The sequence below is a fragment of the Lissotriton helveticus genome, chromosome 1_1, assembly GCF_964261635.1.
Source record: "Lissotriton helveticus chromosome 1_1, aLisHel1.1, whole genome shotgun sequence".
Taxonomy (NCBI): Eukaryota; Metazoa; Chordata; class Amphibia; order Caudata; family Salamandridae; genus Lissotriton; species Lissotriton helveticus.
The window spans coordinates 422,959,431-422,982,070 of record NC_136057.1 but is presented as its reverse complement, the minus strand read 5'-3'; the positions used below and the strand labels follow the sequence as shown (position 1 = coordinate 422,982,070).

Below are 22,640 nucleotides of genomic sequence, written 5' to 3'. Positions count from 1 at the left end.
GCGAAGTGGATTGCCTTTACTGACAGAAATGGCATTGAAGTGAAACACACACCCATCTATCACCCTGCGGGAAATGGTCAGGTGGAGCGTTTCAATCGAGTGATTATGGGCACCATCCAAGCGGCCATAGATGATGGTCTGGACTGGGAAAAGGAATTGGAGAAGATGATTTGGGCGTATCGCATCACACCAGGGAGCACGGGATACAGCCCATTCAAAGTTTTAAGAGGAAGGGAGGCTTTCACGAAGGACAACACGGCATGGAGGAAATTGGTGGTGCAGAGTAAGTGGTCACCCGCCGTGGTCAGAAGAAATCTGGAAAGAGCGCAAGAGGTATACACGGCTCACTACAACAAGAGACGGAACACTCAGGAAGCGGTGTTGGAAAAGGGTGATTGGGTTCGAGTAAAGCTGGCCATCTTGAAGAGAAAAGGAGAAAGCAAGTTTTCACCACCCTTGAAAGTGGTGGAGCCCTACGGACGATCAGCCCTGCTAAGTGACGGAAAGATATGGTCGATGGACAGAATGGCGAAGTGCAGCAAGATCCTGAAGTGGGAAGAAGTGATTACGGAAGGAGCAGAGCATGTCGACGAAGAAAGAGAAAGTGAACGTAGCGGAAGGAACGGAGAGAATGTGGAAGAAGGAATGCAGCAGGTGGCAGATGGAGAAGGAGTAGAAGGAGCGAGAATGAGAGAGAGAAGCGGATGCAAGGTAGAAAGAGAAAGGGAAGTGACGGACAGAGATGGAGACGGAATAAGAGAGCTGACAGAGAAGGCATTGGAAGGAGAAGGAAACGGTGAGAGTGTGAAGACCCGAGTGGGACGCAGAGTAAAGGTACCGGAGAAGTTCAAGGACTATGATATGAACTGGAAGTAAGAACTTTTTGTTACACTGTTTGGTAAATGCATAAAGGGGGGAGATATGTAGTAGCGGTCTAGTGTTCCATCCCCGGAACAGGAAGCTAAGGGACTGTAAGCGGAAGGCGGCCATATTGTTCAGTGGCGCCGACCGCAACAGGCTAGCTTCAGCTCCCGGCGCTCCGGGAATAAACATCTATTCATAACCTTCACTTGTGCGTGTGGTGATTTACTTTTCTATAACTAAGGTAAATGGATCAACTGATAGTAACAAGACCATGAATAAACAAGACCAGCTTGTCGTTTCAAAAATCTTATTTATTAATCATTAATTCATAGAAAGAGCATTTTAATTAATTCTTTATTTATTAGCATTTATTTAGCAGCTTTTAATTGAGGATCAGCACATTAGTCTAGCAAATTCAAAGTAAAATCAGTTAGCACGATTTAAGTAAAATAAACAGTTTCCATCTCCAAAGTTCTATTTTCCCTGTCTAAAACTCGCTTCACCTAAAAAGAAATAGTCATTAAGTCAGTTATTCTTACGTGCGCCAACAAGTCCTTCAGCACGTCACGCCTTTCAGGAATCGGAAAGCGAGAAGCGCCTTCCTGCCCATGGGGGCAATTTTTATACCTATTTCCCCTCGCTAATCTCACTAGAAGTATATATATTCTCCTGCCATCCCGTGTTTTCATTGGCCGACTGATGTCAGCTCATAAGGTGTCATCATCTTTCTCGAAGCCTAGATCAAACTTTTCTTAGAGTCCATTGTCTCTTATTCACAAGTCACGCAGCTGCCTCAAAAAAGAAACATTTTGCAAATGACAGACTCTGACTTCCTTAGCTTGGCAATCTTTGCCGGTTTCCGTCCTTGATTCAGTCCTTCCAAGAGCACGTATAATACAATTCTCATTTGAGTTTGCAAATATTTTCAACATGATAAAAGTTTCCATGCAGGGCTCTTGCTTTCTCTGGACAGGACTCGACAACACCATCTTTAAAAACGCTAGGCCTTAAGCCTCTCTCTCGGTAACTATTATTCAAACAAACACAAAAGAATAATTAATGAAAGAATTGAGATTCGTTCTGTTACCCACCCCCTTTGCTAATTATTAACACATTAATCTATGTTACCTAGCTGAAGCATATGAAGCAGCATTTATATTCACTTTCTCCGTTTAGGCCACAGGATTCCTCCTCGAGCTTTTGCCACATAAAGACAAAAAGACATAACATAAGCACACACAAATAGGCACATGCCATTAGTTAAACGGCCGCATTTAATTCTGACAAAGACAATAGACAAGGTTAATCTATTATTTTTTACATACTTGCAGTTGCAACATAAAGCACATATGTTAGTCCTTTGTGTCGTGTATGCATTTTAATCTAAGTTGATTAGTACATTTCATAACGAACTCAATTAATACGATTATTTTATTATGGAAATTAACTTTGCGAGTCAGAACAAAATATTATTCTGAACCTCGCTCCATCAAGAGCAAGGTATAAACATCAGTGACATCAATAATGCAGCCTCTTCTTGACCAGTTTTATTGTCATATTTACTCCTGCTTCAATTCTGAAACTAAACAGAAAAACACTAGATATTTAGTTTTAAATATTCAGACAAACAGTATATTTATAGACCTTTGTAAAGCCAACATATTACATTGACGGTACAAAAGGGGGTGGTGATGGACGGAGCATCTGAACCAATCAAACACTCACACCCAGTCAAAATATCTGGGTTTAATCCATCACGTTCTTTAGCCCACTCTGCCACCCCAGTTCAGACATGGCTATATGCAAATCATTCTGACCCTGTGCCTCATGGCAACAGTCCAGCCCGAACTGCCAAGCCATGCCTTCCCTGGACTGGAAACAAGCATCCAAGGACCGGTTTCTGGCTATCAGCCGTCAAGGATTAGTGGTGAATTAGTATAGTGGAATATGGAATTCGAGATGTGAACATGTTAATCTGTTATTTTTTTTAGGTCAAAGCAGTAGGAGGAAGCTTTTGGATCAGTAAAAAGGGTGTAAGAGCCCGTATGTGACTTTTCAGCCCCCAAGAGTTCCGCCACCCTGAATAAACTCAGAACTGTGTTTTTCTGCCCCCTTGTTCCCTTTCCACTTCTCCTACAATCCACTCAAGGCTGATCTCGCTTACACAATATGTTCTCATTCCACAGACGACTCACCGCGCCCCTCAACTCTATCATATAATAAGCATTCCCCATTCTCGACAAATGCACTCCATCATCCCGAAACAAGCACCCCTCTTGTTCGCAAATCCCCACATGCGAGAACACTGCAATCCCCAGACCTTCACAAAATACTCTCATCGCTCTATTTAATTCTCTGCAAGCCTTGTCCATTGCCCCATGATAAATTGTCCCCGCCAAATTCGACTTGGCACAAACTCTGTCCATATGATGCAAGTTCCTGAAAAATTCCTCTTGATGGCCTCATGATCCCTCTGCATATGTTGTAAAAGATTCAAACCGGATAACCTGACCAAATAATTTTTCCCCAAATGGATCAGCAGCATGTCCGGGCAACCTCTCTGCGGTACCAGCTTAACCAACCAGGGCAGCAAGTTTCCCCAACGCATTGTGCTTTTTCCCGACCAAAGCATCTCGTGCCGGCTGCTGTGCAGACCCAGATTCCTGCCGTATATTTGCTAGTCCGCATATTTGGATGCCCAATGAACCAGAGAATGTCCCATGATTCAGGTCACCGTCTTGGCCCCTTGAACGTTCACACACCCTACGTTAAAAGAGAAAACATCATTATCCTGAGCCCCCTGCTCCCTACACCCCCACCTCATGACCACCTCCCCAGTTAACCCTCTAATCTGTAACAAAACTTTCTTATGACAGCTTCCTCACGTAACGCTCACAACAGCGAGATCGCCACCTACCCATCCTCCGAATACTGTCCCAACCCCACACCAGGCCAGCTGCTTCAGTCGCTGCCCTTATTCTGAAGGAATGAGTACCGAAAGCCGTTGCGTCCCTACCCAGCTGGCGAAGATCCATTTGCATCACTGCCAATAACTGTGATGGCACCATAGGCCTCCCATTCTGATGACAAAACATATTCTCAAAATTGCAACCAGACCTCCTCCTGAAGGTTTCCCACTCTCAAACCGGGGTACACTGAAGACAACCCTCCTTCATTCAGCCACACCACACTCAACCATATCCCCAAACGCCCTGTGTCTAGTTGTATATCACCCACCTGTAACCCCGGTGTCCTTGCCGACCCCAACAATTCAGAAACTCGAAAAGCACAGGAAAACACCCATACCATGCAGAGCCCAAAAATGTCATAACAACACCCCAGAAGGACTGCAAATAACTCTCCCAACAAATCGAACGTAATGGCCTCCCTTGGAGCCAAACTTCTTCCTTCCCTCTGTTTCCCCTAACCTTTCAAAATTCAACTGAAAATCTAATTCCCGGCAGGGTCAAACCCCCAATGCAGCTTGCCGTAGAAAGAGATCCCAGACAACTTCCCCCCAATCGTGATGGGTGACAGATCGTTGCCAATGGAAAAAAGGACAAAACGCAACCCTCTCCTCTTTATGTCCTCAGGATCACAATCCCAGCCCTGCGGCACATTTGCTTAACCACTTGGCTGCTAAGGCACATGATGCACTTCCATTGACTTTCCATTGAAATCAATGGAAACTCCATGACGAGTTACCCTTGTCATTAGCACTGAAGGGGTTAAAAGGCCCAGAAATCAGCCCATGCCAGTCTACAGTTCTTCCTTGTGGATGACGCTAAAGCTCCTTCACCAAATTGATAACCCTCATTCGCCCAGCTGCCAAATCTCGACCGGTAGCGGCATCTTGACTGCGTCCACTCCAGGCACCAGTGATCGGAATCGCTGCTACTGCGAAAGTGATAATGTGAGGAAAAGTGTCCTTCTTGTCAGCATTTATTTTGTGTCAGGACTCCATTATTTTTGCATTGCTATTTCGTGTCAAACACCTCTGCACGACCCTCCTGGTCGTTTCTGCTGATGTCTGATGAAACTCTAACTGTCACGACCACCCTGCCCTTCCTGCTCCTTGTGGGTGAGCCAATTACGAAAAAGGGAACAAAGAATTGGCCTCACCACCCTCGGACTAAACTCCTGCACACACCCACCCTGTTTCGAAAGACTTGGTAACACCACCGTCCCAGAACTTGTTTCTTTCACATATCCTGCTGTTCAAGATCTGTCTGTTCTCTCACGTACATATCCTGTTTTGCAAGACCTGTCTGTAATCTTTTGTACCATCTGTTGCAGCACCGTCCTGCCTGAACAAAGAATGACGTAACTGCATTCTGACTCGGGGGCGCCAGGCTCCCATCCGAACTGGTTTCTTAAGGTGGGAAATGTGTATATAAGGCCTGTAAGCTGCGGAGTGAAGCAGCAGCCTCCTCTGTCTTGTCTCAGACGAGCTTGGGACTCTGTTCGATAGCCCAGACTATTTGAATGAAACTTGGTTCTTCCTGCAGATGAAGGCTCCTGTTTCTCCTTTTTCTATATAAGGAGGGTATGGAAGACTTGGGTGGTTCCCCCGCCACCGAGACCCAGTAAGTGGGTATAAACGGTTCTTCAAATGGCGCCCGAATAGGAACCCCACGAGCACGAAGGTCAGGCCAGTGGATGTGAGGAGGTGCACAGAGAGACTCCGACAGAGGTACCCTACCTGAGGTTTCTTGCAGTCCGTAGCCAAATGATGCGCCCGCTGTTCCTCCCGGCCCGGTCTGGGCCACATGACCGCGTCCTCGCTGGGGTCCCCTAAGAAAGTGATTTCTGGAATAGGACACAGCCCTACATCTGCAGAAGAGAACTAGCCCTGTCAGGTAAGGGTGGGCTGATCACCCACCGAGTCTGTATGATTCTGCTGTTATTGACTTTTGCAAAAGCCAAGCCAGCGAGGTGACTTTTTTAAAACCCGCTGTTATCTGTTATCTGTTTACAAACATGCTGGCCAGTAGTAAGTTTAAGAAATTATGTTGTTGTATGTGTGCGCAGGACTCCCAGCTGGAGGCGGCCTGTCCGCTTCCTCCAGAGGGGACCCCTGGTCACACCATGTTTACTAAACATGGTCCTTCTGCTATAATGTTTTCCCCTTTTTGAACCGAATACACTAAACAAAGTGACTCAGAATTACAATGGCCGCCTTATGGGTCTTTTGACCGGCAAGTTCTGGCAAACGTAGAGGAACATCTATTTAAACGGAAGATTCGTCCCTTGATGTTTGAGTCGGTAAGGTTGTTGAGGAAGGAAATTGAGCAGAGAGCAAAGAAGGAAAAGGCACTAGAAAGGAAGCGGGAGTGGATGTCAATGGCTGACCATGCTAGGGAGCACTTACAGGACCGAACGGAAAATCTGTAGAGATAGCTGATAGGGAACATAAGCCGCGGGTGCAGAAGTGCTACCCGGCCCGTGAAGAGAAAGGAAAAGACTTTATGGAAGGAGTAGAAGAGAGTGATTCCTTGCTTGATACCGTGTTGGAAAATCTTCCTGCTTATGCCCCATGTACCCTGTGCTGCACACTCCTGCCCCTCCTACTGTTCCCACGTCACACCAACCCCCCCCTAATTTGACGCCTATGACACCGACTGCGCACACAAGCCCTGTCCTCGCCATGGGAATGACCATGAGTCCTCATCCACCCAATCCCTGCAGCTTTACCCCTGCCTGCCCCTTCCCTTCTTCCCCGTGGTCTACGGTTAAGCAGGATTTATATATATTATTGAATTCCCCCCGACTGGCTTCCTTGCGCTCTGCAGTCAGCTTTTCGTCCCTTCGGGAAGATGACCTGCACAAGCAACAGTGTGAGTGTTGGATAAATAGCGGGAATATTTATCCATTTAAAGAAATATGGTCCACCTTTTCCCAGTGAACGATTATGGAACAGACCACCTGGGCTTAATACATGTGTACCTTGGTTATGCAGAGATTCGATAATTCGTTTTTTCAGACACCCGCCGGATTAGTGGACCTCAGGTCACAAATAAAAAGAGGCGATGTGCAGGGAGAGGGAGTGTTTGGCGCTATGTCTGCTTTGATAGCTTACCGTGATATGACCGCCTTCCCCAAACCCCCTCTAGAGACAGCTATGCCAATGAGAGAGGCGGCCTCCGTCTTTGTTAATGCACTCACCGATGCCCAAAATAATGGCAGAGGGCCTGTTGAAGCCCAGTGGCATATAGGCTATGGGTTCATGTCCCTTGGAAACGGTCAGAGGTAATGCAGTTGAAAGGGCAGTTACCAGATCCTTGAAAAAATCTGGCTGCCTTTTACAAAGAATTAGGCCAAATAATATCTGCTGGTACACTTATTCTTGATGACATCTTTGGGACGGTCGTTCCTACTGAAATTTGGGATAAAATTCGACATACTGACCATTAAGTAGAGCTGGGAGGTAAATGGACTAATCTGGAAGCTATGGAAGACGCAAGGGCAGGAGGGACTAAGCCAGAAGCTGCTATCCTGACTTTGCCCGGTAAAATAATAACGCTTATGAAAACATTTTTGCCAGAAACCGTCATTAACTGGGATAAGATAAATACCTGTAGGCAGCAAAAAGATGAAAGTGTGGCTGACTTCTTTACCCGTTTTGAAACAGAATACAAGGGACATAGTGGCTTGGACCCCCGGATCCCAGGCACCAGCCCAGTATTTGTCGATACGTTTGTCAGCAACTTGCTTCCTGAGATTTCCGCCAGGCTCAAGAAAGTTGAGAGTACATGGTCTGCCCAGACTATGACTGGTATCTTGGCTATGGCACAGTATCACGAGAATAGGGAGAATGAAGATAGAGAGAAGGAAAGTAAGAAGGCTAGGGATCTTAAGGCTAAGGTACTTCTGCAGCAGGCTTACCCTCCCCGAGGTCCCGATGCCCGCAGGAATTTCAGACCACAGCCCCAACCCCCTCCGAGGGCTCGCTAGTCTATCCCCTCAGCCCTCAACGCACGGGAGCCCTCCAAACAGATCAGTGTGCTTATTGTAAAGGGTATGGCCATTGGATAGATGAGTGTCCCGTATTAGCTGAAAACATCCGAACAGGGAAGACTCGGCCTCGTGCACCTAGAGAGGGGAGGCCAACTAGGGACCATGGCCCGCCCCGTCTGCAGGACAAAGAGCATAAGTCCAGGGATGACACCCCTGTCTGGCAACGCCCAGCCAATAGGTTTGATGGATACGAAGCAACACGCACTTATTACAATGATGATTATGACGAAGTTGATGAGACAGGATTCTATCAAGCATAGGACAGCCAGGAAAGGGGTATTACTAGAGTGCAAGTTCCAGTGGATCAAAGGGGCCGTATGTTCAAATGTCAGTTGTGGGGAACGATCAGAATTTTCTTCTGGATACTGGGGCCACCAGATCTTCTATTGCACGTCTGTCATTCCCGGAGGCACCCCTTTCTGGCAACATAAATGTCTCCGTGGGTTTTGCAGGAACACCCGTGACCAGCCCTGTCTCTGAACCCCTCCCTCTCGATATTGGCCCGGCACTTGTTGACACTCCCTTGCTCCTCACTACAGGTTGCAGTGAAAACTTATAGGCCTGGATTTATTGAAAGCTCTGTATGCAACCATATCATGTAGTCCCCAAGGTGTATCCCTAACAATTTCCTCCACTGTAGCCTCCTACATGTATCTGTCCGGTCCCCTCCCACCAGAGTTGCAGTCTTTACCTTCCTCCATCTAGGCATCATCAGACACTGATGTCGGTTGTCTCAATATACCCCCTCATATGGTACGTATTCAGCCCGGCGCAATCCTTCCCCGCCTTCGGCAGTATCGACTGCCCGCGGAAGGAGAAGCGGCCCTTTCAACAATAATATCTGAATTGATGGACAAGGGCATAGTGGAGGAGACACGTGGTAATATCTGTAACAGTACTGAAGGGCTGCACTCCCACTGATGTGGAATGTGTCCCCCGGGCTCCGTTGACTGTCCTTCAACCAGGAAGATTTCTTCAAAGTGATCAATAATATAAGAACATAGTCTCTATGATGAAAATCTTTGTTTTTAATTCATCTCGTTAACATCATAAGATTTATGGGTTTATGTATGTCGGTTCATCCATACAAAGTTTTTAAACAGTTTCACATTCCCAATGCATTTCGGCAATGTGATTGCATTCTTCCGGGGATAATTCTGCAACAAAGGAAATTACAATGCACTCAGTATAACGAACAATGTGTGATGAGCTCAATGTGTTATAGTAAAAAAAACAATGTCATGGCTATGAATAATGGAATACGGTGCTGTTCGTGAGTCAGTATCATAAATGTGCATGCACTTATTAAGGTCTAGTGTCTAACCTGTTTGTTGATTAATGGTGTGTGAGGAAACCAAATACATGCATTAAATAGAGGACTCGTTTTCATTGTGAAAAACAAAGTGTAAACGGCAGAGCATGCATAACCCGCATGTTGCAAGTGGGTGAAATTTACAAAAATACGCCCAAATGGGAGTTCAAGTTACGGAACGCGGGCGAAAAAATCGCGTGCTCCTTAATTAAACCCGCATGTTGATCCGGTAACGTGCGTAACAGGCTGATTAAATCCCAACGGGGGTGTGTTAATATGCCCTAAAATCGTTCAACACAAAGGTGAAAACGGACGAAGCCGGTAGTATGTAAAACGGGCTTACCGCAGCGTTTTCTGCTCCTTCACTCCGTCCTAGAACCGGAAGTGAAGGGCACGACCTCGGAAGTGGTTTTTACGTAATGGAGCCTGGCGAGTTGCTAAGCAACGCCGCACTCAATACCTCGGCGAAAATGGATTAAACCCATCGGTGTGAAAAATGCTGAAAGGATACTAGTTCTGACAGGGATGTTCAGTGGTGAAATAATGAATAGTAAGGGTGTGTGAAATCAATGTGGTGACTCAAAGTAGTCAATAAAGATACTGTGGTGTGAAACAAATTCTGGAAAAAATATATCCCGCCTACATACAAAGTCTGAGGCGGAACATAGATCTGTGTGGGGGACATGTCAAATAAATATAAACGCTCTGAAGTGACTAATTGATCTAAATATGGCCTGCAACAGAAAATTACATATATTCATTGAATCATAAGTTAATACTGGTCGCCGCTATGCGAACAAAGGATCGGATGAATGTCATAGATAGCAGCTGTATTCTATACGGTCATTGAGGCTGTGTGGTCTCATGCTGGCCAGGGTAGAAATCCAGTCGTTTTCTCTTTGCAAAAGTGCGATATGATTGTCTTTGCCTTCGACTTTATTCACGTTCTCGAGAATGCAATATCGCATTTGACTGATATTATGTCCTGCTTCAATGAAGTGTTGTACTACAGTCGATTTCAGTTGCGTAGTTCTGATGTTTGATTTATGTTCATTAAGTCTGATCTTTATCTTTCTCTCAGTCTGCCCTACGTAAATTATTCCACAAGGCTATTTTAACATGTACACCACATTGGAGGTGTCACGTGTGGCTGTAGCTCTGATCTTGATCTTGTGTCCCTTCATGGGATGATTAATGGTGGTACCTTTAATGATGCTGTGACAATGATTGCAATTCCAGCATGCAAGGGTTCCTTTGTATTGAATAGTCTTATGATCAGAATGTTTGATGAGTTCTCCGATATTCTTCGCTCTGGTGTAGGCAAAGATAGGGTCTGCGTCAAAAATGTGGTTAAAATCCTGTTCTATTCTAAGGATCTCCCAATGTTTTTTAATGATACTTTTGTATGTCTTACTGACGGTGGAATATTTGGAAACTACTGTAATTGATTCCTTGATGGTAGGTTGTCGAGTCGACAGTAATTCAGTTTGTGTCTTGCCTGCACAGCGTTGTTTGGCCTGCTCGAGAGTATGATTCGGGTAACCACGTTCTTGAAATCTTAATGCCATGTTCTGTAATTGCCTTAATGAGGTTTCAGGGTCCGAGACTATCCTCTTGGCTCTCATGAGTTGACTGTACGGTAAGTGATCTTTAAGTGGCTGTGGATGAAAGCTTGTGTAGTGTAACATATTGTTTCTGTCAGTACTTTTCCGGAATAAATCAGTTTGAAAACCTGACTGTGTTTTTATGATTTTGACGTCCAAAAACATGATGGATTCTCCTTGGATTTCATGAGTGAATTGTATATGGGAATCTATACCGTTGAGTTTAATTAGCTCCGTTTCTAAAGATTCTTTTGAGCCTTGCCACAGCATGAAAATGTTGTCGATAAATCTTACGAACATTTTTAGATGATTCTTCCAAGTGGGTTTATTGAGTATGTTTTCTTCCTCAAATCTGCTCATAAAAATATTCGCATAGGCCGGAGCTGCGGAGTTTCCAATCGATGTACCAGTTTTTTGTTGATACCACTCATTGTTCCATGTGAAATAGCTATGAAATAGCGTAAATTGCAAGAGTTTCATTAGGAAAATATTAAAGCCTTCCTAAAGATCTGTTCTTAACAAGCAATGTTCGATGGCTTCAATACCCATTGAACGAGGGATAGAGGTGTGCAATGAAGTAACATCCACTGTACACAAAAGTGTGGTGTCGTAATCTTCAAGGGTGATGTCATTAAGCTTGTTCAAAAAGTCCGTGGTGTCTTTGATGTATGTCTGCCTAGACATAACGATCGGTTGTAGGTACTTATCTAGGAATTTGCCCACAGGTTCATGGATGCTTCCTGAAGTGGAAACTATAGGTCTGCAAGGAGGTGTCTCGAGGTTTTTGTGAATTTTGGAACCAAGAAAAACTTGGGGCTTTTCGGATATTGTTGTAGAAGATATTTTCTAGTCTTGTCATTGATAATCCTGTTGTCAAAAGCCTTTTGTAGGATAGTACCCAATATTTCCATGAAATGGATTGTGGGGTTGGCTTCTAATTTCAAGTATGTGTATTGATCCGAGAGGTGAAGGGATGCCTGTGCATTGTAGTAGGTAGTATTCAAAATAACGATGGCACCTCCTTTGTCCGCTTTAACACATGTTATGTCCCTGTTTAGGGATATAGCCTTGAGAGTGCCCAATTCTTTGTTGGTGTAGTTTTTCTGTTTCGGTTTCATCTTGCAATTCAATTTAGATATGTTGTTTCTAACCAAAGTCTCAAATGTATCCAAGCTTTTATGAGATGCTGGTGCCATATAGGGACTGTTGGTACGTAAACCTTTAAGTTGATCTTCTTCTGTATCAATGGATTTTTGTACGATGTTAGAGAAAAAAGTTTGTGACCGTAATTTTCTCATTAACTTAAAGAAGGAAATATCAAGTTCGAGTTTGTTAGTATTAGACGTTGGAACAAATGATGTACCCTTTTGTTAGATCTTAATTTGTGTTTGACTAAGGTGAAAGTCAGAAATGTTAATGACGAGATTGTCGTTTATCTTACTGTCTTCGGTTTGTCCTTCTTGGCCGTGACTGTGCGCATTTGAGGTGGTTTCTTGGTTTTTTCTTTTACCCCTCCTGGGTCTTCCTGTCTTTCGTGGCCTACCTCTAAAAAAGACTGTTGATTTTGATGGTGTCTCTGTACTCGTCTGGGATACAGCAGTGTTAGTCGTGGGTCTCTGTGGGGGATAGCGTCCTGTTCTTCTCTGTTGGTTGCTTGTGTCACCTTCAGAAGATTACGTGTCGGTGTTCACTGTGTAAGGCTTATTTTGGCGCCGTTTTTTATAAATTTCCGCCCATGTGTAAACCTCTCCCATTTTGTAATCAATGGTATCTCTCCTTAGTTTACGTATCTTGCGTTCACTGACTTTTGCTGTGTGTTTTGAGAGTTGAGAATTAATATCATCCTAGATTTTTGTGAGTTCCTCCGGTGTAAAGCTACTTTCTAATTCTGTTTTCACCTTGATAATATCTTTAGCAAGTTCCTCCAAAATATTGGACAGCTCTTCAATGATTAAAAGGATTAAATCCAGGGAACATTTATTCAAAATCACGAACCATCGGTCCTTAAATTTCTGCACATTTTTACACAATGAGGGCTTTAATGGTATCCTAAGCCCTCTCGGGATCCTTTGTGCCTTGTGGTATTTAATCATAGTACTCGCATGCAGGCGTTGATTAATCTCTTTTTTGGAGAGATAGAATAATTGTCTTATGTTTTGTTCCTTTGTTCGATTTGTGACGAGTTCGGTAATGTCTTCATTGATGAGTGCATAGATCCTTGAAACTTCTTCATCACTATATGCAAAAGTATCAGCTCTGGTGTCGGTCATATTGAATATTTCTTCATATTGCATTTTGATGGTGTGTCTTGTGTGCCGCCCAGTGGGGGTCAGAAGAATTGAACATAAACAGTGGGGTTAACCAGGCGCACTACTGTGGTTGAGAGTTGGTTGTTTTAAGTTGTACGGTGCTCCAGGGTATCACTCTCTGACGTAGAGTGTAAACTAATAATACTGAAGTGCAGCCCAGCAGGACCCTCCTGGTCGTTTATAAAGATGTCTGATGAAACTGTAACTGTCATGACCACCCTGCCCTTCCTGCTCCTTGTGGTTAAGCCAATTTTGAAAAAGGGAACAAAGAATTGGCCTCACCACCCTCGGACTGAACTCCTGCACACACCCACCCTGTTTCGCAAGACTTGGTGACACCACCGTCACCGAATTTGTTTCTTTATCAAATGCTGCTGTTCAAGATCTGTCTGTTATCTCACGTACATATCCCGTTTTGCAAGACCTGTCCGTAATCTTTTGTACCATCTGTTGCAGCACCATCCTGCCTGAACAAAGAATGACGCAACTGCATTCTGACTCGGGGCGCCAGGCCCTCATCCAAACTGGTTTCTTAAGGTGGGAAATGTGTATATAAGGCATGTAAGCTGCGGAGTGAAGCAGCAGCCTCCTCTGTCTTGTCTCCGACAAGCTTGGGACTCTGTTCCATAGCCCGGGCTAGTAGAATAAAACTTGGTTCCTCCTGCAGACGAAGGCTCCTGTGTCTCCTTTTTCCATATAAGTAGGGTATGGAAGACTTGGGCGGTTGCCCCGCCACCGAGACCCAGTAAGTGGGTATAAACGGTTCTTTAAATACATCCACAATGTCATTCTGTGCACCCGGGACATGACGAGCTCTGAGCACAATATTCAAAAGCAGACACCTCAGCAGGAAACAACACAGCAACTTCAGCACTCTCAGATCACTAGCCTTCTGTCTGTGAACCAGGTCAACCACAGACAGAACAGTACCAATCTGTTTGCCAGCTCACCTCCCCACAAATGTAGTGCCACAATCAAAGGGAAGAATTCCAAAAAGGTGATGCTGCGCGCTTGATGCACCCAGTGATCCGGCCAACTCTCAGCAAACCAACAACCATCCCAGAAAAACCCAAATCCATGTGCACCCTCCCCATCAGAAAAAATCTGGATTTTCCAAACTGCATTGTCATCCAAAAACTTCATGGGCACCCCATTAAAAAGGTCCTCCTTACACATTGGTCTGCCCTGACTGCCATAGAAATCTTGACCCTATGGTGCGGCAGAGTCACCCCAGACATGGCCATGCCCAGTTGGCGACAAAATGTTCGCCATGCTCACTCCACTCTGCATGCAATATCCCAGAAGTATCTGCACTTTCCACATCTCGAACTTCCATTCACCTATCACTTCTAGCAGAAAAGCTTGCATCTCATTCACCTTGGCCTGAGGTAACCTTGCCATCATCGCAACTGAGTCCAACTCAATTCCCAAAAATGTCAACACTGCCTTGGGGCTTTCTGTTTCTTTAGGTGCCAAAGGCACTCCAAAAGCATGAGCTTTTTGCTGAAAATGTTGCAGTGCCGACCGGCACGTACCTAAGTTCTGCCTACCTACAAATAGGAAATCGTCCAAATAGTGCGACACCTGCCTGTGGTTACTGAATCGAGTAAAAACCCACTGCAAGAAAGTGCTAAAAACCTCAAAAAGTGCACAGCCCATTGGCAAAACCTTGTCCACATAAATGCATCCATCAAATTGCATGCCCAACAATTGAAAATCTTCTGCATGTATGGGAAGTAACCGGAATGCTGACTTGAAGTCACACTTTGCCAATTTCGACCCCACCCACAGCTCCTCACTAGGGCCATTGCATCATCCACTGACGCATACAAAACCTTGGAATCCACCTCTGTGATGTAGTCATTCACTGACTCACCCTCTGGCCATGACAAGTGGTGAATGAGCCGGAACCGCCCTTCAGCTTTCTTTGGTACCACCCCCAGGGGGGATACTGTCAAATCTGCTATAGGCCTAAATGCACATGGACCTGCTATTCTCCCCTCCCTCACTTCCTCCTTCAATTTCTGTGCAACTACTTGTGGGAATTCTTTGGCTGACCGCAAATTGCCAGCCCATCTCTGCCTATTAGGACCTTGATACCCAATTCGAAAACCCTCCCTAAAGCCCCATTCTAGCCACAATGCTTCTTACCTTTGTGGATACATCGCCAGCGAGGGCCTCAAAGCTTCCAACCTAATGGGAGTAGTTGCCTTTTGTCCCAGGGTGACCCTGCTGTCCCCTCCCTTGAGTGCCCCTCCACTGCTCTGATAGGTTGACCAGTGTGAAATACTGGGTAGTGGGGTGTCTACCCCCACATTTCGGCCACTCATGTTTGAATTTACATGGGTGCCTTGAACAGTAGGCCTTATTGTAATTCCAGCACGCCCCAACATCAGTTCCTGCTGGTTTCGGGACATAGCCCGTCTCCTGTGGAGCAGGCTTCAGCTGAAAGGGCGATACGTGACTGGAAGTCCGCTAGCTGTATGTGTAGATGCCGTTGACTGAGTGGATGACATCCACTGCATTCACAGCTCAGAGTCAACTTCCCCCCAATGTTTGTCTGGATTCAAGCTCACCCGTGCCCTCCACTCCTCATTGTAGCTGAGCCAAGCGAAACCACCGAAGTGCATTTGGGCCTTCCTAATTATATCCATGTATTTTAGCAGCACTATCGCCCTGTCCTCATGCTTCTCACAATAAATGCTGGCATAAATAAGAAAGGCTGACATCCAGTTCTCCATATTGATCAGCACTCTCGGCCACCTCGTAAGCTCCCACTCTTCCTCTTTCGACCCTTCTTTAGCTTGCATACGTGTAAGAGTTTAAATATGTCTACGTATTTGTGCCTCCATATTCTATTCTTTGTCTTCTCAGTCAAATGAGACCCTAATGGCATTGCTAAGCCCATATAAAGCAACTTTTTATGTTTGGCTTCATTTGAATCCCTACTGTGTTTATCCGACTCTGAGAACCTATCTGACCACCGCCTTTTATTATCATTATGTGTATTACTTTCACTTTTACACGATGCCTTTTTGTTAATTATTATCTTTTTTTGCAGTAACATCACCATCACCTACCCCTGCCGACCTTCTCACCAGTTGCTCCTTCTGCCCATTCCTCCGTTCCCAAACTGACCACCATTCATCCGTACCTGAAGGTAATGACTCAGTCTGCCATCTGTTTGCTTCAAGTTCCCCTTTGACGCTCTTCTCCTTTTCTTTGACCCATTTAGCATCCGCTCTTGACTGCTGTAAAAATGAACTGGAGAACGTGTTGCGCGCCATTTGCAGGCACCTTGGGGGCCATGCCGGACTCCCCCATCATCCTCGCACAATTCCACATCTCCATGGACTCAGAAAATAATGATCATTGGAGATTCCACTCACTGAAATTTCTGAAACGTCAGGGATTACAGGCCCACCTCTGTTCTCTGCCAGGAGGTGAACTTTCAAGACTGAGATGTTACTGGCAGTGGCGTAACAAAACCTGAGGGGGGCCCCCTGCAAAGTAGATGGATGGGGTCCACTACGCTAAAGACCCAGTCAGGATCTCTCAGGCCAGGCTCCTACCACCCATGCACAGTGCGGGAGATGTCCCCCTGGAGCTAGGGGCCCGCACAGTGGGGATGTGAGGGCTATTGTTACACCACTGGTTATGGGAGAAGCAATAATGCCAAAAGCCTTTTGCAATCTCTGCCAACATTAGAGATCTCATTGCCCCACACAGTTAATATATTGTACTGCAGAGCTGTCCATTTTGAGCAGTATGCAGCAGTGAGTCTGATGAAGGATCAAGAAACTGCTTGCAAATTAACTGTCTAGGAGCTTGAGGCAGTTGATGTACAGATTTAGTCCCTCTTGAGTCCATATGTCACCCAGGTAATCTCTCCACATCTCACTTCCTAGCTCAGATGACTGGCATTTGTTTGGTCACCACATCTGGAATAAGACCAAATATGACCCTCATGTTCCTTGCCTCCAAGTCATTAAGCCACCATTGCAGTTCCTGGCAGACTTCCACTGACAAAAGAATCTGATCTGCATAAGTAATACCCTTCCACAAGAGGGGGATTCTCAGGCACTGGAGGGCCATAAAGTGCAGTGGGCCTGAAAAATGTCATGAATGGCTTCTGCTAACAGCCCCTCTAGTTTGGCCGTCCACTGAAGGGTCACTTTATTCTTTGCTAGAACCCTGCAAATCGCCTTACTTACAGACCTGATTTTCTGAACTAGAAGGGATAGAATGGTAAAATGGAGTTCATGACAAAGCCTAAGAAGGTACTCTGTGTAGAGGGAGTAAAGGACAATTCGTCTTGGTTGATAACAAAAACCAGGTCTTTCAAAAATGAGGTTTGCATACCAAGTTATTGTGCACGTCAACCTGGATTCTGGGCTACGATCTACGATCAGAAAGTATTCTACATAGATTATTAGACATCTGACTTCTGATCTCAAATATTCCACATCCGATTTCATCAACATGGTGAGGCACCAAAGGTCAAAAGATAGCCCAAAGGGCAGCGCTAAGTACTCATAAGAAGTGTCTCTCCAATGGAACTCGAGAAAGCGACTATGAGGTGAAAATTTGGGACTACCAGATAGGAGTCCTTGAGGTCAAGACACACCCTGAAGTCTCCTCTTAGCATCACTCAGGCTCTCGTCACCAGCTGCCTCGACTACAGCAACTCCCTCTATGCTGACGTCTCACCCCAGCTCCTCAGAAGACTCCAGACCATACAGAACGCCACACACAGACTCTTCCTGGACCCGCATCATCCCCACGAGAGAGGCCTCCTCTGGCTCCCCATCCAGAAGAGATGCCAGTTCAAGATCCTCACATGCACCTACAAAGCCTTCCATAACCTAGAACCCGCCTACATCAAACATCAACTGAACTACCACCTGCCCTCTAGACACCTGCACTCCTCTTCACTTGCCCTCGCACACCCCTCCCACATCCGTTGCAGCGGCAGTGGTGGTTGCTCATTCTCCTAAATTGCTGCCAAGACCTGGAACGAACATCCCCTCCAGCTCTGTACAGCCCCTTCGCTGGCAGACTTCAGAAAAAGACTCAAGACCTGGCCTGAGACACAACACCCACATACCCATAGGGGTGACAGTGTTGCGCTTTACAAATCCTGTTTGATTGAAGAAATACTTTCTTGAGTACCGCCTGCACTTTATCAAGCGAGAGGTAAAAGTGTTTACACCCTTCTCAACCTCCTTGATGAAATTGTAACCAAATAAGAGACATCTTGCCAACTACCCTGCCTAATCTGTGACAAATTCACAAAGTTTGGGGTCTATCCATACAAAAATAACCCTGTACATTTCTGTAGAAATAGCACAGCCTGCATTGCCCTGAATGCAATTTGGCCTCTTGGCCCAATCTGCCTAGACAATGGGATCAATGGGAGTCCCTCGCTCCTTAGCTGAAGAGGAGTTCAGGTCTAGGACCATGGCTTGAGCTGTGCAAAACTGTCAAAAATTAAGTATGGATTCTGCCCCTCACCTATCCACTAACGTTTCGTTTCATTTACTATATTCTGACACCAAGTCATAAAAGTTCTCTTACAGTATGCCAATGGCATTTGAACAAACAATAAAGTGCATAACTTAATCATAAACCTGATAGGGTCATAAAGGTGTACAACAACGATGTTTAAATAGGTGCCATTACAATGTTCCACCTGGGTAGTCAACTGATCAATGAAATACATGTATTATGCATCGACCTGATACTCAAAAACACTCCTTGTTAAAATGTGTTAGGTCAAACCTGATGAAATTTGACAGTGGAAAAGTGTACATTATTTACCATACCATAGAGGTGAGCAGACCAACACATTAACTGAAAGAGTCGAGCCAGAGCTGAGCCAAGGGTCAGCTCTGGCTTTAAGAGCCCATGCATGAGTCTAGCCTATGAAAATATTTGGTATGTAAATCATGCAAAAAATATCATGTAAAAATATGATAAGGTGTTTTCAAAATTCAAAAAAAGTGTGTTTATTTAACATACAGAAGCATTTCACCGGAGTAGATCAGTTTATATCACTGCATTGAGAAGTATTTATTAAAGGTGAGAGTTTTTAAACATGAACTGAGTAACATTCCTGCTCCACCCTGATGACAATGCTGTTAGCGAACAAGTTGTCATGTGTCATTTGTCTTGTGTACCCTCTATGTGGCCTAGATCCTTATTGTTGACGGGGCAACATTATAGTCGAATAAATCAAACACAAGAGTTTTTTACAGCACACATCCTAAACTTATATATTTGAAGATACTCTCATATGTAATAACAAAAAAGGGTGGCTCAGTGAAATATATTAGTTGCCTAGGATCAAAAAAGCTGGTCAAGCAAGGAAGCCAGGATTGAGTACAGATTTTCAATTTCACACTCTGCAATTCACCCATGAGACAGGTATCTTTCTCACATTAAAGTTTAATGTTTTGTCCTTCTACAGCTTGGTGTATGCAGTAAGTGAATTTGGATTTTAAAGAACACCCCAGGGATAGAAAATTATACTTATAGTTTCGGTGTGGCACCTTGCCCCTGAATGATTGTATAAGCAAATGGAACAGCAGAAATAAGGCCCTATTCAGTTGTAAAACTCACCAAGAGACCCTAGCCCACATAATGTTTGCATGTCCATTATATGTGACGCAGAGGAAAAATTGGCTTACTCCGATTTGCAAGTTGTTGGGAACCGATAATCATAGAACTGCTTTGAGGATCCGGAAGTCTGATGTCAGATCACTGTTTGCCTGTGCAGTGGCAAAGTTCTTAGGCCAAATGTGGGGCATTATAGTCAGGGTCCAGAGGGTGAAGGACAATTAAATCTAAAAACAAACCCTACAGGTTATAGGCTTCCAAGCTTCTAAGGAAGGTGATATCTGCGGTTGTATTTGATGTATTTAGTATCATGATGCATTTTATCATGGTTTATCCTTGTTTTATTGCATTTGATGTATTTTGTATCCTGATGTATTTGTTATCATGGTTTTACTATTATTATATTGTACATAATATCTCTGTTTTTACAATTCAAAAATGTTGGATGGTATTGGATATCGGAAGTTAATGAGGAGAATAACCAAAAATATTTAATTGTAAAACAAAATTGTATTATTGAGTATTAGGTCGATGTATAATACATGTATTTCATTGATCAGTTGACTACCCAGGTGGAACATTGTAATGGCACCTATTTAAACGTTGTTGTACACCTTTATGACCCTATCAGGTTTATGATTAAGTTATGGACTTTATTGTATTGTTCAAATGCCATTGGCATACTGTAAGAGAACTTTTATGACTTGGTGTCAGAATATAGTAAATGAAACGAAACGTTAGTGGATAGGTGAGGGGCAGAATCCATACTTAATTTTTGACAGTTTTGCACAGCTCAAGCCATGGTCGAGGGCTTTAGAGCACTTCACAACAAAGAGTAGGCTACATATTTTTTTCAGCAGAGGGAGATTTGGCAGGATTCTGAGCCAACGCTAGGATTCAAATCTGGTCCTCCATGTTGCACTGTCAGTAGCTGTTGCCACTAGACCACATCACCTCCCATAAAAGCTCAGATCATTTTGGGCTTCAACTTCCAAATCTACTTTGAGCTGAGGCAGAGGCAGGCATGAGTCTCGAGCAAGCTTTAAGTGGCTCACCCACCTCTATCATGCCACGCAGATTTTGGTGTAGTAAGCATCAAGAACCATGTTATTCCCCAAAAACTCATATTATGTGCTATTTTTCGCACCCCATTAATAATGTAGCTGAAGGTTATCGTTATTTATCAGGTGCGATAAAAAGCACCTGTGTTCCGACAAACTTGGAATCAGGGAAAAAATGTATTGTTTTTTTTTTTCACATGGCAACTTTTATAAAAAAAAGTATGGAAGGAATGCATAATCTGAGCCTTGATAGAGCGCTTGCAGCACTCGAAATTGTATGGGTGCATTATACTCATGGTTTACTCGCACTCACATGTATTCTATCGTTTGCAGAGTTTTATGTTTATTAAAATGCATTTATTTACGCTATATAAGTAATGAAATGTCGTGTATACATTCAAGTAGGATTTTACATGTACCATTTAAGTTGCCTGCACTGTAGGCCCAGAACTGCGGGTTGTTGGTTTAGAATCCTTGGTTGCTCATGAAATAATTAAATGAATCCTTTTTGTGTGCCAGGACAGCATGTTCTCATCCTTTTTCAGGTGAAGGAATTCGACCTCGTTATTCTTACTTTAAGGAGATACCCAGAATGTCTTTGAAGAAGTCTGAAAGGCGAGAAGAGAGAATGCCTTCCGTGTCTGGCCTATCTGAACCTCAAGGCCACTGGAAGACATGAAGAACTTAATTAAAGAGTCTATGGAAAGCTACTAGAGAATATTACAAGTGAAACAGTTCATCATGTGATACATTTGAGGGGGGGCAAACTTTGTCTTTTTGTATGATGTGCAGGGACCAAAAGAGAGGATTTCTACATTTTTCGGAGGAGAAGAGCATCTTAGAACGAGCTCCATATTCTAAAGCTATTTGACCCATTTTGACGTGAGTACTTCTTAGGAATTCAACACATGCTGACACCTTTGGGGTAGAATGTAAGGGCAATAGGCAGGACTCCCAGTGAGAGCAGTGTAGGGAAAAACAATCTTTGTTTTCTTCCTCATGAAAAAGGATTTGGACTCACCCTCAATTCTGGGTTGCATTTTGATTTTGGAGTTCATTACATTATGCCTTCTGTGCCGAATTAATTATATTCGTAGGTTCGGCTCTGTATTGATTTTCATGTATCTATATTCTCTGATCTTAAGGTGTGTTTATATTCAATTATTTTTGGCCTTATATTAAAATCCATAAACTGGAATTCAGAGTCTGTGGTCTTTTAAACATGACTAAATTGTAAGTATAATTTTGAATACCCTCAACCACTTTCAGCAGGCAAATAAAAGCCCATCTGTGCTAAATTTGTAAGGGACGGTGCAGACGAAATTTAGTGTAATCAGCTTCGAGTTCTGATATAGATTGAATTTACAGCCACCTAAGCATGCACATGTGAGCAATATCAGGGCTGCACGTGCCTTCATCCAAAAATGCATAAGGATGTTGGGCTGGGTTTAAAAGCAAATATGCAGTACTGTCGATGCATACCTGTTCCGAGCAAATCAAACTATTTCAAGTGTGCTTGCTGTCATCCATGTGCAAGTATCTTTTATGTATTTGCAAACATTTGCCAACAACTAGTCTCGGCGTGAAGTATGCACCTTATTTTATTTATGTGAGTTCATTTCTTGCATGGTGTCACCTCTGAAAGATCGTTAAGTGCCTCTTCGTCCAATTTATAAAAGATCCCATGTCAAGCCTGTTGCCTCACATGATGAAAGAGTAGAATATGCCCGCTTTCACAATGAAAAATATTACATTACTGCAATCGACTAAGCAACAACTGTATATGCAACTCCAAGCTATTAAAGATCATTACATGCCTGCTATCACTCTACTGTCCTACATGCCTGTTGCCATG

At 44.1% G+C, this 22,640-nt stretch overlaps 1 protein-coding gene across 1 annotated transcript in view; it reads right to left on the bottom strand.

Moving 5' to 3' along the window:
• Nucleotides 1-1,246: 1,246 nt before the first annotated feature.
• Nucleotides 1,247-22,640, bottom strand: part of LOC144762324 (uncharacterized) — a 70,014-nt gene continuing 48,620 nt past the window's right edge. The window contains exons 5-6 of the mRNA XM_078647490.1: nucleotides 1,825-1,891; nucleotides 1,247-1,270 (exon numbers count right to left, since the gene is read on the bottom strand). Coding sequence (XP_078503616.1) covers nucleotides 1,247-1,270; nucleotides 1,825-1,891 — 91 coding nt within the window. The remainder of the gene's footprint in view (nucleotides 1,271-1,824; nucleotides 1,892-22,640) is intronic.